At 51.6% G+C, this 15,691-nt stretch overlaps 1 protein-coding gene across 12 annotated transcripts in view; it reads right to left on the minus strand.

The window, feature by feature from the left end:
• CDK5RAP2 (CDK5 regulatory subunit associated protein 2) overlaps positions 1-15,691 on the minus strand; it is a 182,026-nt gene that overhangs the window by 60,353 nt on the left and 105,982 nt on the right. For 10 of the 12 annotated variants that reach the window (XM_044940528.2, XM_044940530.2, XM_044940526.2 and 7 more), the window contains 4 exons: positions 14,517-14,626; positions 12,279-12,407; positions 6,278-6,373; positions 4,292-4,479 (listed from right to left, as the gene is read on the minus strand). In XM_044940528.2, coding sequence (XP_044796463.2) covers positions 4,292-4,479; positions 6,278-6,373; positions 12,279-12,407; positions 14,517-14,626 — 523 coding nt within the window. The remainder of the gene's footprint in view (positions 1-4,291; positions 4,480-6,277; positions 6,374-12,278; positions 12,408-14,516; positions 14,627-15,691) is intronic. The other 2 variants (XM_044940527.2, XM_044940531.2) reach the window with 2 other exon arrangements.

Consider the following 15,691-nt stretch of genomic DNA (forward strand, 5'->3'; position numbering starts at 1 on the left):
CGAGCACAGGGTGACTGCACGCAGAGCCCTTCCGTTCTGCCCTAGACACGTGTGAAAGTGAGGTCAGTGTTAGCCGCTCAGTCGTGTCCGACTCTTTGCAACCCCGTCAACTGTAGCCCGCCAGGCTCCTCTGTCCATGGGATTCTCCAGGCAAGAATACTGGAGTGGGTAGCCATTCCCTTCTCTAGGCGATCTTCCCAACCCAGGGATCGAAAAGGGGTTTTCCACATTATAGGTAGACTCTACCATCTGAGCAATCAGGGCAAACCACTCCAGTATTCTTGCCTGAAGAATTCCACGGACAGCGCAGTCTGGCGGGCTACAGTCCATGGGGGCCCAAGAGTCGGGCACGACTGAGCGACTAAACATATGTAAATGACAGCAAAGCGGAAAGACAAAAGTGTCCAAGGTGCACCACAGGACTCAAAATCCAGTTAGACACGTCCACAGGCCAGAGACAGGGGAGACCCAGAGCGGAGGCACCCACAGAAGGCATTCAACTCCCATGGCTGGAAGAAGAGTCAGGCAAACGTCATGCCCCGAAAGTAAGACCCAGAGACAAGTCAAGGCAACTTCAAAACCACAGCATAGGGAGGAGCCAGGGTGGGGAGAAGGGCAGAGCGGGGCCGCGGACGCAGACAAGCTGCTCCTGCAGACAGGGTCCACCATTACTAAACACCGCCAGCAAGCTGCAAAGGAGCATCCACGCTCAAGGAGATAAAGAAGCTAAAGCAGTCTGAAGAAGGCTTAAAAGAAGTACGTCTCCATCATCTGAAAAATAAAGGGAGGAAAAAAGATTCATAAAAATGAAAGGAACTTATGAAACGGGGGCAGAAAATTATGAAAAAAATAAGAAGGATAGGAAGGGGGGAAGCAATGAGGGAGGGGGCCAGCGGGAGAAGGAAGATGCAGTCAGGATGAGGGGTGGGGGGCAGTGTGGCCAGGAGAGAGCCGGAGAGGCCTCACCCGGACCAGGCCCTTCCTGCTGCTGCAGTGTCTCCTCACTTCAAAACACCCGGCCAGACAGACCGGAGCTACCAGGTCCTTCAGCGCACTCTAGCCTCCCCGTCCTCTGGACCTTTGCTGCCACTGGAAGTGACAGGCACCCTGCTGCTACCTTCCCACTGGGCCCTGTAAGGGCAGAACCGACAGCTGACTCATATCTGGATTCCTAACACCCAGCTCTGGGGCAGAGTCAGCTCAATTCAAATTAAACAGTCACAGCACGCTGAAATAGGGCAACAACTGAAAGTATGGAAAACAGAATTAAAATGGGTGGTACATTTTTCACTTCTAATATGGAGTCATCTAGACGACACCAACCATCTTAAAATTCAGTAAACTCAGACTTCAAAAATATTTCTGGTATTTCAAGCATGTTAAACTAAATTTTCCTTTCCTCTCCTTCCCTTAATTTAGATTAAAAATAATGACAATTGCTACTGAGCTAGCCAGAGGAGGACCATTACTCACAAGTAAACAACACACAATAAAATCCAAGAAAGAAAGACTTACAAAGGGGAGTAAAAAAGGTGGTGAAAGAGGCCATTAGAATACACTCAAGAGGGAGTGCTGTGAAATAAAACATTTCAAGTGTTGCTCTGCTAGAAATCTGAACAGCAGATTCACTAAGCTGTCGCCACAATCAGGACCTTTCTAATGGTTCAGTTCGAGGGTCTTGTCAGAGGCCCAGACGCTGTTTATTCACCCTGAGCATCTCTGCCATGCAGAGGCACACGGGCAAAGGAGCTGACGCTCACTAAGCACTTATGGTGCGCGAGATCCTTGACACTCAGCACCTTCAGTCCTCACAGTGCGACTACGATGGATTACTAACCCATCTTACAGACGAAGATTCAAGATCTCCAAGCAAAAGTGGCAGCCAGAGACTGCAGAACACGGGCCTCTCTGACTCCAAAGAGGCACTGCGCTCTTTCTCCTCTAAACGTAAACCTTCTGCTTTGATGCTGAACTTCTAGCTGCCAGTATGTTCACTCAAATATTCATCGAGCCCCTCCCATCTGTCACATAAAGCCCTGAAACGCACGGTGTAAAAGAATCACTGCGCTGGGACTTCCCTGGTGGTCCGATGGTTAAGAGTCAGCTTGCCAATGCAGGGGACACGGGTTCAATCCCCAGTCCAGGAACGAAGATACCACAACCACGGGGCAACTAAGCCCGTGAGCCACACCAGTGCAGCCACACGCCCGCGAGCCCACGCTCTGCAGTAAGAGAGGCACCGCGGTGGGAAGCCTGCACAGCACAACGGGAGAGGGGCCCCTGCTCACGGCACTGGAGAAAGCCCACGCACGAAGACCCAGTGCAGCCGACGGCAGATTAGCTGAAAGAGAGAAGCATGACGCTGACGCTTCATTACGGAAACAGTCATACAGACACTGATGTCTAAATAAGACAACGCACAACGCACAGCAAGGAGAAGTACAAGGAAGAAGGGCCGGTAAGGGGGGCGGAGGGCACCAGTCCCCAGACGGAGTGAGACGCAGGGATTCTCGTTAAGAGTGGGCGGGAGAGGCCTCTCTGCGGAGCTGAGACACCGCCTCGTCCTGGAAAAGAGCACTGCAGGAGGAGGGAACAGCGCTGCCAACGCCCTGAGCGGGGGACAAGCGGCATGACCGAGGACAGAAAGACCCATGTGAGCAAGAGCGGGCACTGAGAAGACAGAGACAGGCTGAAGCCAAGCCAAGAGGCGCTAAGCTCACTCCAAAGGCGACAGGAACCCACGAGAGGGTTTAAGCATAGAAAAAATATAATCTCATGTAAGTTTTTAACGAGTCAGTCCATAAAGCGCTTTCTTTACAAATGAAGTTTAAATTTTCAAACATCAGGAGACTGGGAATACAAATTTTGGGTTTTTACTGATGGAAGCTCTGAGTCCACGTGCTTTCATGACAGCAAGGGTTTGGGGCTGAAGAGCTGCGACCTGCCAGGAGGGAGCACCCAGGCCCTGAGTCCCTGCACCCCGCCATCTGCCGTTCTCTCCCCAGCTCATGTCACCCAAGTGCATTCCCAGGTGGTCCTCAGAGAGCACGGTGCATCTTTTAACTCTTAACACAGGAGCAGCTGATGCTGAGGAAACCCGTTTCACGCTTATGGCCGCCTAACTCCCTGTGATAATACACCAGAATGGGGTCCCCAAGCTCCAAAACCTACCCCCTGATGATCTGAGGTGGAGCTGACGTAACAATAATGGAAATAAAGTGCACAATAAATGTAGTGCACTTGAATCATCCCAAACCACGCCCAAACCACGCCCCTACCCCGATGGGGGGGTGGGGAGGGGAGGACCACGCCCTACCCGATCCGGGGAAAACCGGTCTTCCAGGAAACCGGTCCTTGAGGCCAGAAAGGCTGGGGCCCGCTGCCCTAGAGGACTCACGCTAGAAAATGCTCAGCAGACGCCAGGGGCTGGGGAGGCCGCCCTCTGAGCTCACAGAACACTGCCATCTTTCACCTGAAGAAGTGCCCACCAGGCTGAGCCCACCAAGGACACGAGCACTACCAGGCTCCTGGCCGTGCCAGCAGTGCCGGGCGTGGCACCAGCTCCATCTGTCCACCTGTGCTGGAGGAGGACCAAGCGTTCACTCAACACCCGGCACACGCCAGCCATTCTCCTCGAACAGCGTTTTCCCGCTCCTCGTGCGACCCCGAGAAGTGGTCGGAGAAATGGAGGACGTGAGAGAGGAAGGCGCAGCTCGCTCTGGCTCCCAAGCCCAGAGCAGCTGCTACGGTGGAGTGAAAAGAATGGGCAAGAGGAGAAATCTGCTCCTTAAGGACTAGTTTTGATAATACATATGTACTGAAGACTTCTTTTTTGTTTTCAGGAAAACACTCTGGAGTGTTTCCTCGTAGAGGAACGACTCCCAGCAGATACAATGAGAAGGGGATTGTGGTTCAAGCTCCATGTAAGACAGCAGAGTCGCAGCTACAACGGAAGTGGTGATGCTGCTGGAGACACCGGGAGGGGTTTCAGGAGGGCGAGCCCTCACGCGGACAGCCGGGCAGCCCTTCCCGAGCTCCCAGGAACGACTCTGAAGGGTCTTTCTCAGCTCTTTGTGCCGGGTGTGCACGTGGCTCTGCTGAATGCAGTCCCCTTGCAGCCATGAGCACGCAGCCTAATTACTTAATTGCATGACTGGCAAGGTTCCTTCCAAGCCATTTCAGGAGCTCTCTCAGGTAAATTGCAGAGCACCACCATCTAAAGCCATTTAACACAATGAGCTTGTCCTCCCCTCTAACTGCAGACAGCGCACCGCCTGGGCCCCGTGTCTACCTGGATTCCAGGAACCACACAGCCTTCTCGCCGAAGAGCGGGGCGAGCAGGCTCACGAGCTCGCCTTCTTCCAGACCCTGGTCTCCAGGGCCGCCGGACGTGTGTGCTCCACCGTAGTCTAAGATACTGGAATCAGCGTGCCTTAAATATCCATTTTTGCAGCCCCCTTTGGAACTGTCCTCCATAGTCTGCAAATCAAAGTATCTGGTCAGATAATGGACACAGAGGAGGGGGCAGGGGGTGGGCAGAGAAAGGATGGAGACAGGCGGTGATGAGCAAGTACAAACACCAGAGAGAAAACAAAGGGCGGGGCGCAGGCCTGTGGTCCACACACGCTCACTCTGCCCATGGCGCAGAGATGTTTACTTGTCCACAGCCTCAGTTTCCTCATCTGTAAATGGGCACAGTAACACCACCTGCCAAGGTATCGACAAGAACAAAACGAGATGGCGGGCCCACTTCATTTCGTGCCGCGGTGTCTTACCCGCTCTAGCTGTGTTCCCCTACCCCACGGCCTACTTTCTACATTTCCCTTCTAAGAAGAATCCAGAACATTGTTAATTGCTATCCACAATGCTGCAGACATTTATTATACACCTCTTGCAATGTATCTTCCTCATTATATATCAGAAAGCCAGCCTCTTTACAGACACATCCTAATTATCGTGACTTTGATTTGTCTCATCAGGACCATGGAGAGCTCCTAATTCCCATGGAGATGAGATGTTTACGGAACCGCCTTCTTGGGTCACTGAGGGTCCCAGAGGAGTGGTGCCAAGGAAACACCTAGTTAAAGCCTGTGCCGGGCATGTCCTGAGGCGCCGCAATTAGCATTCTTCCTCCCCATTTCCAGAGCTGTAAATTTCTTCCACTGGTCTATAAGTAACTCCCCTTGGCTTCACGGCTGGTAATATACACACTGGCCACCACACCCCTCTCTCCACACATGTAAAATGCTTAAGGTTTTTAAACAGAAGACAAGACCCACACATATGAGCTGTTATTTATAGGGTCTTGTTTGCCACCGATCTAGTTATTAAATCCATCTAAATAAGCAAGCTCCACAGAAGGAAAAGTCTAGAATATAATAATAAAAAGAAAGGTTGCTGCCATTCACTGAGCAATTAGTACATACCTTCTATTTAAATATCACAACAGTTCTAACAAGGGAGTATTATTATCTTCATTGATGGGGAAACACAGGCTTAGGGGTTAAGCAACGAGTAACCAAAGTCACAGAGATAGTGACCAAGACTCAAAATCACATCTGATTCCAGAGCCCCGACTTTTAACTGCTTTGTCCTCCAAAACTCTCATAAGGATGATCTCGCCTTCATGACTCCATGAACCTGAACACCTTGAAAGCCACAAACGTCAAATCTGCGGCCTCCTAGCTCCCACCACACACTGGTCTACAGTTCTTTCAACCTGGAGAACATTTGCTCCAAGTGTTCAGTCTCCACACGCCTGGAGCAAAGCTCTTCACAACCCCCGGGCAGCACTAATCCGGGTCTCAGATCAGGAGCTTGCAGACGGGCCCAGGGAAGGAAAGTGTGGCTCTATCGGTGGCTCCTTACACAGCAAGCAAACGACCTGGGGGTCCACAGTCATCCCCGAGACAAGGCCACGGGTCCCGACTGTGTCACTGACCTACTCTGAGCCCCAGACGAACCATCTCCTCTCCCAGGCCTCCGATTCCAATGCATAAAATGAATGGGTTGGGTTAGAGTTCTAAAGAGCTGTGTAGGCCCAGTGTCCAAGACACTGCTATAAGAGCCACATTTTTTATTTACAACTCTATGTTTGCTCTCTTGTCTCCTGAGTGGCTCTACCACCACACCTGTAGCTTCTGCAAAGGGAGAGAGCTCCTCTCTTTGCTCCTCACAGGCACACACAGGCACCCCACACAGGTGGAGGGAACAGTAACCCATCGGACTCATTCCAGATGGGAGACGGGCTTGGGCACAGACAGGGGCGTGTTCCTACCTTGTGACGCTGCTCCAGACACTCGTCACTCAGCAAATTACTCTCGTCCTCCTCTCCAGTTCTGGTTGAGTCCTCGTCCTCCTTGCTAGCCAGAAGCTACATGGAGCATGGCATGGTGTGAAAACGCAACCCAAAAATGTGTGCAGCATGAATATGTATGAAGAAGTCGGTGATGTCTTTTTTTAAAAGATGCAGAACGAACAACAACAACAAAAAAAAAACCAAAAACCGAAAAAAGAGGCAGAGACAAATGCCAAAGCCAAGAAATAAAAATTAGCCAAAGTCAGAGTTGCTAGTGTTGGCAAATCACACACAGCTGCCTGGAGTCAGGCAAAATTTAAGGACAAATTCCCCGAGAAATAAGGACAGCCATCTCCCTCTGCCCTTGCACAGCCTTCCTGACCGACTGGAAGCTGAGTGTGCTGTCCAATGTGCTGTTCCCATTTCTGCCGTTGCTGAATTTGCTTTCAGATTATAGAAAAGTAACCAGATTTTGGAAAATAGCTATTGATGGAATTGAAAATATCAAACAGCAAGAAAGCAGTAAATGAAAGTTATGGTGGACCCAGGTTCTGCAAACCTACCCCTGTTTAGCACAGGGGCTGAACCTCTTTCTGGACAGTCATGCATCTGCGACGGACGGTCTCAGCCACATGGTCATTTCGCCGACAAAAAAGTCCTCATGGCTAATGAGCAGAGTATCAAGCCTGCCTGACAATAACTTTCTGCTTTTGAAAATGAAGGAGAGTTATTTAGGAAGATGGCCTAAATCCCCAATGCGCTAAAGTGGTGTAAATCCCACAGCTTCTGCAGTCTGTATCTACAGAAGGGACAGCAGTTGTCAACGGGGCCAGATCCCAGCTCTCTGGAAGAGCAAAAACTCCAGTCATGAGACACTCAGATCATCCAGAGAAAAAGTGAGAGGGGAGGTGGCCAATGCCATTTCAAAAACTGGACTAAAGCTCATCTCACCCATGGAGGAGTGCGCTTCGCACCATGGCATTAAAACCACGAGCTGAGCCTCCACCACCGGCTGTCGTGCTGTACATATGATGCATCCGAGGTTGTCTCCATGCTGCGATTTCAGGAATTCTTATATTGAGTCCCTCACCCCATAACTTCCCCAGCCCAACTCAAACTTTCCTGATCTTCCTTCTAAAGGAAACCCTTGTTTTGGAAGAAGAAAAACAAAGCAAAGTGACTTCTGAAAGTCTCTTATAGAAAACTTCCCAGGGTCAGAATCTTACATGTGTGGCTCAGATGGTTAAGAATCTGCCTGCAAGGCAGGGCACCTGTGTTTAATCCCTTGGTCAGGAAGATCCCCTGGAGAAGGGAATGGCAACCCACTCTAGTATTCTTGCCTGGAGAATCCCATGGACAGGAGCCTGGTGGGCTACAATCCATGGGGCTGCAGAGTCAGACATGACTGAACGTAACAACATGCTGGTTGTGATTTACATGAAAATTTATCAAAAAGATAAGGTGGAAGGATGATGGCTGATGGAAAAGATTAATAATAGAATCTAGGGGGTGAGTATATGGTTGTCCACTCTGAAGTTCTTTTCACTTTGCTATGTTTTGAGTTTTTTCACAATAAAACACTGCGGGGGAGCCTCTCTCGTCTTAAAAAGAAAAAAGCCAAGTAATGGCGTTTTCCTCTCGGGTCCCCGGACAGCTCTGGTCACGAGTGCTCCTGCTCTCTGCAGGCTTCCTGAAAGGACTCTGCACCCTCACCTTCTGCAACGTGGCTGTTGCTGCCAACACCCTCCAGAAACTCCTCAGGAAAGGTCCCCAAGACCTTCTATGGCAGGAGCGTGAACCCTCCTGGGAATAGGAAGGAGCAGAGAGGCGCTGCCCCCGCCCTGAGGGTCAGGAGAAGGGTCTTCCCGCAGGTCTAGCTGAGCAAAAAGTATTGTTAACTCTTATCATTCCAAAATGACATTGCAAAAGCTTGGAGCTATTCTTCATTTCCAGAACCACAACCACACCATTACTAAAAACCTGCTTTCGTTTCCTTTTACCTCTGCTGACTTGGTTAAAATTAAGTCAGATGTCAGTCTCCAGCACTGATCAAGAAATTAAATACCGTGACACAGAGAAATGTCGCCCATGCCATATGTGACTGATCGGTTTTCAAAGGCAAGGGCCCAGAGAGACCAGCGCGTCGCGGCAGGCAGGTGTTTCTGGCCCCACCACCCGCAGGAGAGGAGCCCTACACACCCCCACGGGCCCCGCTCGCCCTTCGTCTCTTCCCCGTTGCTGCTTCTCCATCCACTGCCACGCAGCCTCCGTTCCCCTCACTGCTCCACTGCTCAGGTCCCCAGCGACTTCCCCGCTGTCTTTTTTTCTCGTCTGCTCGAGTGTCTGACACAAATCAGCAGGCCTTCCCTAGACGTCTCTCCTGAACAAACGCGTGGCCTGGATCTGCCGCCACCTCTTGGGCTATTCCTTCTCGGGCCTCTGCAGATGCCCCTTGTCCTTCCACAGAGAAGCTCTTGACCTCAGAAGAGGAGGCGGGACTGTCCCAGGGCCCCCAGGCCCTCCCCCAGCTCTGCTTCCCCGCATCACGTTCGCCAGGGGGCAGGGACCGTGTCTGGCTCAGTTTTAACGCCAGTGCCCTGTGCTCAGGAAACCCTGCTAAAAGGACAATTTTTTTTTTTCCCAATTTTTTTTTTTTTTTTCCCAAAACAAAGAGCTGGAACCATTGCTTCTGACCTTACTGCTCAAGTGTGTTCTTTGGAGCAATGGAAGCTCGTGAGAAACGCAGACTCTCGGGCCCCGTGCCAGGCTCAATGGACCAGAATCCTCACGTTAACAAGGGCCCCAGGGAATTCACGCACACGGGAAACGGCACTGAACAGAGTCAGAAAAGGCTCGGAGTCCCAGCTCGGCACCCTTCACTAAAAAGCAACACTGAAATAGCTGTGTTACACAGTGACTGCCCTCTACATGCCAGGCACCGTGCCAAGGGCTTCACAACTCGGCTACAACTCGTAACAACTTACGAAGTCAAATTGTTAGACGCATTCTCCTTTCGATGAAATTCAATCTGCTTCTGACAAACCAAATTCTACTCTGTTGCTAATAACAGATGTTAACAAGCTTGTACTTCTGAGCACCACTTCTGTCCTCTGAAGTCACACTAGGTCTGTTTCTTATTCAAGATGACAGCCCTACACATGAGTCAATTAAATTATGCCCCCTAATCCATGTTTCCTCTCCATGCCAAAAAAATAAAAACCCTTAGTTTTCTAACCATCCCTAAAAAAATGACGTTGAGTAAATAACGACAGCGAGCAGCCCTTCCTGGCTGCTCGCACGCGTGATCTGGCCCCAGAGGTTACAGCTGCGTGCCACACACCCGAGGCTGCCATGCTCACCACCCTGACCGCGGGCCGTTCAAATCACTCCCGCACGCCCATCCTCAACCACGTCTCCCAGAATACATAAACTATAGTCCGCAAAAAAATACAGGGAAATCAGAGCAAGCCCACGAGAGACTTTTTTTTTTTTTTTAATATGCTTTAGAACACAAGGATGCCTGCTCTTGGCTTTCTGCTAGTTTGGCTGGTTCTTCTGTGACCTGCCCACATGCAGGGAAGAAGCACTGTGTGCCCAGCTCGGGGGGAATCCAGCCCAGGGCCTCTGTTCTAAAGACACACCTGGCAAACTGCATCAGGGCCTCCTGCTCTTTGTAGCCTTTGTCAAGTTAAAAGCCGTGTGTGTGCAGGGGTGTAATATGAAAATAAATTATATGCTTATTTTATATATATACACATATACGTATACATATCTGTATGTGTAGTTTTGACCTAGTAATTACTCATCCAGGAACACAGTCTAAGGGAAAAAAAAAGAAGTGTAAGCCCAGAAAATGATTTGTGTCCAAAGACATTCATCAGGTCATTTAAGATAGTGAAGCCCTAGAAACAACCTCCACGCCTGACAGTCGCGAGGCAGCGAGTTAAAGCCAGCGCGCCCCCAAGATGGAGTAAGACGTGCTAACGCGGCAGCCGCTGGAGGCACATGGGAAGCAGGGCCGCACGGGCACGTGTCCACACAGCGCACACAGGGAGGGGGGAGAGGCTCCGGGAAGTGCCAGGGTCAGGGGTCATTTCTGAATTTTCCAAATTTAGGCAATGCTGTGGGTTAATTAAATACTGGAGGAAAAAAAGACTGAGTATACTTAAAAATACACAATATATTTGCTGTCTTTTTTTTTTTCCTTTTCTGACTCGTAGGCTCCCAGAGAGCTGGAGCGGTGCCCGTCGCTGCTTCACAAGCCCGCTGCCCCGACAAGGCTGTGGCCCACGTAGCCATTTCCCGTTTGTCTCTGCCGTGTTGCTCATCAAAGGAGAGAGACACACGCCCTCCCAGGGGACAGCAGCCTCCCCTCGGCCCTCACAACCTCTCCTTCCTCTCCCAGCTCAGGATGCCTGTGAGAACGCCGCCCTTGCCGCGCGGATCTTCCCATCGCATTCCGGGGGAAGACGGGGGCTGGGGCAGCAAAGGACACGGCTATTCATAGGGATCATAAAATTGCCATGCAACCTGACCAACAATTCAGGTCTGAACTGGTTGCTATTAAGACCTCAGAGTGGGAAGAGGAAAAAACTCTCTGTCCTCCAGAGGACATGAGAGGATGTTTAACAGATTTCTTTCAAAGAGCAAATGAACAAACACACTCTCGCCATTTGCGACTCAGATGAAGCAGATAAAGAATGGGTGGCTTATTAAAAACGCCGCCTTGGAGAAAACAAACCAAGAGACTTGTTTCTCCCTAAATGGACCACAAATATTCTTGCTTCTCAAAATTATCTGGAGCCCTGAAGACTAAGATCAATAATATTCTGTCTCTCCAAGGGAGCAGATGGCCAGAGCACAGCATAAACACCTGTGAGAGCCTCCCACTTTGAAGGTGGGAGACCACTTCAGGCCAACAGATCTTTCCCTAGAAATGGTGTAGCAACGGGCTCTCCCTTTACGTGGCACACCAGGCTGGGTTCAAGACAAGGCCAACCAGGGACAGTGTGGGGGACCCAAGTGCAAGGGGCCCGGGTGCATTTCATGGAAGCACAGGTCCAGAGTTCTGAAACTAACTAGCCCAACACCGGCCTGGAGCGAGGCACCCCCATGGGAGCGTCAGGCCCAGGCAAGGACTCAGGAAACAAGCTCCTCCTGAGCCACAGCAGGACCCGCCTCCCCCCACCGTGTGTGGTCAGGCCACCAACTGAGGAAAGCCCATGTGACGCGTCAGGAGAGAGCCAGAGTCAACGTGCCAAGAGGGCTCCCCTGCTGCCCCCAGGGTGGGCTGCCAGAGTGGCCCGCACGCCCAGGAGCCACACGCTCTGCAGCACAGACGCCAGGACTTAACCTTTCCTGGCCCTTTCAGACTCTCAAATGCCACCAGGAGAGAACTTCAGAGGCAGGAAGCTGGACACGTGGGGTCTGGGGACACTGACCGTCTATTCCTTATCGGGTCCTCCGTGGGGGCAGGGTGCAGGGGGTCCCGGGTAAGTGCGGGAAGAAAGAACATGCATCCGGCCAAAGCCAGGGGAAGATGCGTGGCAGTGAGAAGGCGCGTTTAGGGGGTTAACTCAGGAAGGAGATGGAAAGAGTGTTTACTCGTTTGTTTTTCCAAGGTAATGGGTTCATTAAGGTTCCATCTATACTACCGGAGTGACTGGTGACGGGACAACTCTCCGACCCCTGGGACCTTACCAGTCCTCCAGATGTGCCCAGATGCCCGTGACCTGCAGCCCAGATCCCAGGGCCAGGCATGGAGTGCGGGCATCACAAAACATCAAGTGCATCCTCCCAGAAACAACCCAAACTTGCGGAAGCCTACAGGCAGACCTGTTGACCTAAGAAGGCCTCCAAAGCCCGTCCACAGCAAAGGGAATTTCCACAGAGACCCCCCAGAACAGATGCAGCCTTGACACGTGTGCGGGGCTGTTACTCTTTGTGATGAGCTCGTGATGATAAGAGCATTCCTTCTTACCTCTGTTTGATCTACTGACTCAGGCTTGTTGTCTCCTGGGAAACCCACGCAGGAGAGATCAAAAATGGTTTTCTTCAGGTGCTGGTTGTCCGCGTACAGCTCCTTCACCAGCTGGATAAGGTCGCTGACCTGGGAGATAGAGCAGGAGGGGCCCGGCTACCCACAGGCACACTTCTGCCTCTTGGGGCCACGGTTACTGAGCAAACCTCCCAGCATCACAGTCACAGAGAGCCAGGCGGCCTGACTCCAGGCTTCAGGCTCACCCCAGGTACAGTGAGAAAAACACCAGCATCTCTCTGTTGTAGCCCCAGAGATCCTGGGCAAGCCGCCTGGTCTAAGCCTCCGTTTCCGCTTCTGTAGAATGGGCTACCACGAGAACGGAAGGTGATCATGGCCACAGTGCACTAACGCCCCGCGCGCAGTCTAAGTACCCCATCCATGGCAGGGTACAGGACCTCTGTCTTGCACTTGAGAGCCTCCAGTGGAAAATCCCCAAGACTGACACTTCTGAGGCTGTGTCGGAGGCTTATTCTGTGGCCTCCACCTTCCTCTCTCTATGCCTATCTACCACTGTCCAGAATAACAGCAGTCTTCAGTTCCAAAGCAATGCATGGTAACTGAAACACTCCCTCGAGCTTTAGTCAATCATTCCTTACAAAAATCCCACGGAGGTGCACAGGCCGGTGTGACTGTCCCCATTTGACAAGGAAAAACCCGAGGTATAAAGCAGCTCACTCCTGAGGTCCCAGAGCTGGGGTTCCTGGAGAATTCAGTGACGTACAACACTGGCCAAAATGCCAGGTCAAGTGGGCAAGGGCAGCTGCCCGCACAAAGCCAAGTCAGGCCTGGACTCCCGGTCCAAGGCCCCTCCTTAAGGCACAGGTCTCGCAAGGACAGGTACATAAGCAGCTGATCAGACACCACCTTTATTTCCTGCAAACTTCAAATTCCAGTGGCCAGTGACTTTCCAAACCCTTCTTCAAGGGGTAATCATTCGCCCCTGAAATAAGCGGGAAATCCCACCTCAGCACACAGAGCAGGTGTCCCCTGCACCCAAACGTAACACCAATCAGACCCAACCCTAAAGGAGGTTACAGAGGGAAGAACAAGACAGTCTGATCCCGCAAACAGCCACGGCGTGCCAGCCAAGGAGACTAGCTCCCGCCCGTGACGCAGCCACATAGGGACCAGCCGTGGCTACCACCACCTCCAGCTTCCTCACCCTCAGAACACGAACAGATGCCTCAGTGCTTCCTGCTGCATTCCTCTGAACATAACTAAACTTCTACACTCCTGCTTTTTATCTTTTCTGTACCTTTTTTCCTCTCCCTCTCTGCCGAGAAAGTTTTCTAGTTAGATAAGCTCCTACTCATTGTCCAAAACCCACCTCAGGCCTCATTTCTGTTGAGACACTTCCTCTGATCCCGGAAGGGCCTCCCCCACCGCCCACCCCCACCAGACAGACAACCTCTCTTTCTCCGTTGCGCCTGCACCTCGCATCTCTGCCTGGCACAGCCCTCCGTGCGCTCTGCAGTGACACGGCTCGGGCACACGTCCGTCTGCTCTACCAGGATGCGACTTATTCCAAGACAGAATCTGAACCTGTCACACACAGATGATCATTTTACAATAAACCACAGTGTCCTCTGAGTTCACACTTCCTCTTCTTATCAATGGCTCTTAGAGCCTTGAAATACTCAACCGCCCTAACCACATCAATGATAACAGATGGAAAGACCTTTCCAAGTTTTAGAAAAGATGTATTGACCAAACCTGAACCTTTATTCTTTCAAAAACCATCTATTAACTCCCACTATATGTGCCAGGCAGGCACTGGGAAATCAGAAATAAATAAGATACACTCACTTTAAGGCGAGTGGCCTACTGGGGATATAGAAGAATAATCAGATAATTATAGATCAGTATAGCAAGGGCATCAATGAAATCAGGTACAAGAAGAGAGGAAGATGACCAGAAGGAAAGAGGGCTAATTCCAGGGGGGATAGGGTGCTTCCTGGAGGAGTTGGGGCCTGGGTGGGGGTCCTCAAGCCTGAGAAAGAGTGCATCAGACACGGGGGGGGGTGGGGGCGGGGTCTCCAGGGAATGTACGTGGAGAGACGGGCAGGGAGAGAGGCAGCAGAGGCAGGGAGAAGGGCTTTCGGAACCTCACACCTCTGATCAGGAACCCAAGAGACAACAAATAACTAACAAAGCACTGAAAGATAATAAAGTCAATACCTTTTTCTTAAGCTCTTCTTGAGAAAAATGTTCCACGTGAAGCCGATTGTGTTCTTCAAGGCAAATACTCAGGTAAGATGTTTGATCACTATAAAATGAAAATGTTTCTTCTGCACCAAGAAAAAAAAAAAAGAAAGAAAGGAGGAGAGCAACAGAACGTCAGAAGATCCTGCCAGACCCAGCCCAGTGCGGTCCACCTAAGGCACCCTGAGCTGCGGGAGGGGTGGGGGGGCGTGAGCACTCCTAGGGGGTTCAGGGCCCCTCCTCTGGGGCAGGAGCCATTTTCCTGGGTCTCTACAGGCTGATACTCAATGCACGGGTTCATCATGGGCCGCAGGCTTTCCCTGCGGCCAATTCTGAATTATAATTTGCGTATCGAGTGTTGTCTGCAGACCATTCTGAGCGGCACAAGTAAGTGGTGATTTTTCAGTTTAAATAAGGGAGTGATTCTGTTTAGAAAAATCAGATGTGACCCTCAGGGGTAGAACTCAAGGGAAATAAAAAGTGCCTGATGTGTTTTTTTTTCCGGCTCCAGAGTCCACCATGGCAGCAAGTCCACACTGAGAGGAGAAACTGCCTGTGAGATCTATGATGGGGAGTCTTGGGTCACCCATGGAAGGGTCTGCTTTCTCTGCAGCAAAGCTCACACTCTCACAGGGAACGCGAGGGCAGAGAGGGGCAAGGCTATGCAGGGAGCACGAGGGCAGAGCGGGGCCAGGCTAGGAGCGTGAGGGCAGAGAGGGGCCGGGCTAGGAGCGCGGGGGCAGAGTGGGGCCAGGCTAGGAGCGCGGGGGCAGAGAGGGGCCAGGCTAGGAGCGCGGGGGCAGAGCGGGGCCAGGCTAGGAGCGCGGGGGCAGAGTGGGGCCAGGCTAGGAGCGCGGGGGCAGAGAGGGGCCAGGCTATGCACTGAGTGAAGCAGGACCTCGTTTAGCACACATGGGGAAGAGCTTATACGCTTAGCATGCTGTAAAGAGCTGGACTTCAGAGGAAGGTGTCCTGGCTCAAATCTGGGTGTCTTCATCTGTGATGTGATGTCAGTGCCTACTCTACCCGATGGGTCGATGGCCAGGATCGGGGTGAGATGTTAAGGGCCTCCCACTGTGCCTTGTACACAGCAGGTACTCAAGACCTGTCAAACCCATCACTGCGATGACTGACTTTAAGCACACATGCCA

This window comes from Bubalus bubalis, chromosome 3 (genome assembly GCF_019923935.1).
Source record: "Bubalus bubalis isolate 160015118507 breed Murrah chromosome 3, NDDB_SH_1, whole genome shotgun sequence".
In the NCBI taxonomy this organism is placed as follows: Eukaryota; Metazoa; Chordata; class Mammalia; order Artiodactyla; family Bovidae; genus Bubalus; species Bubalus bubalis.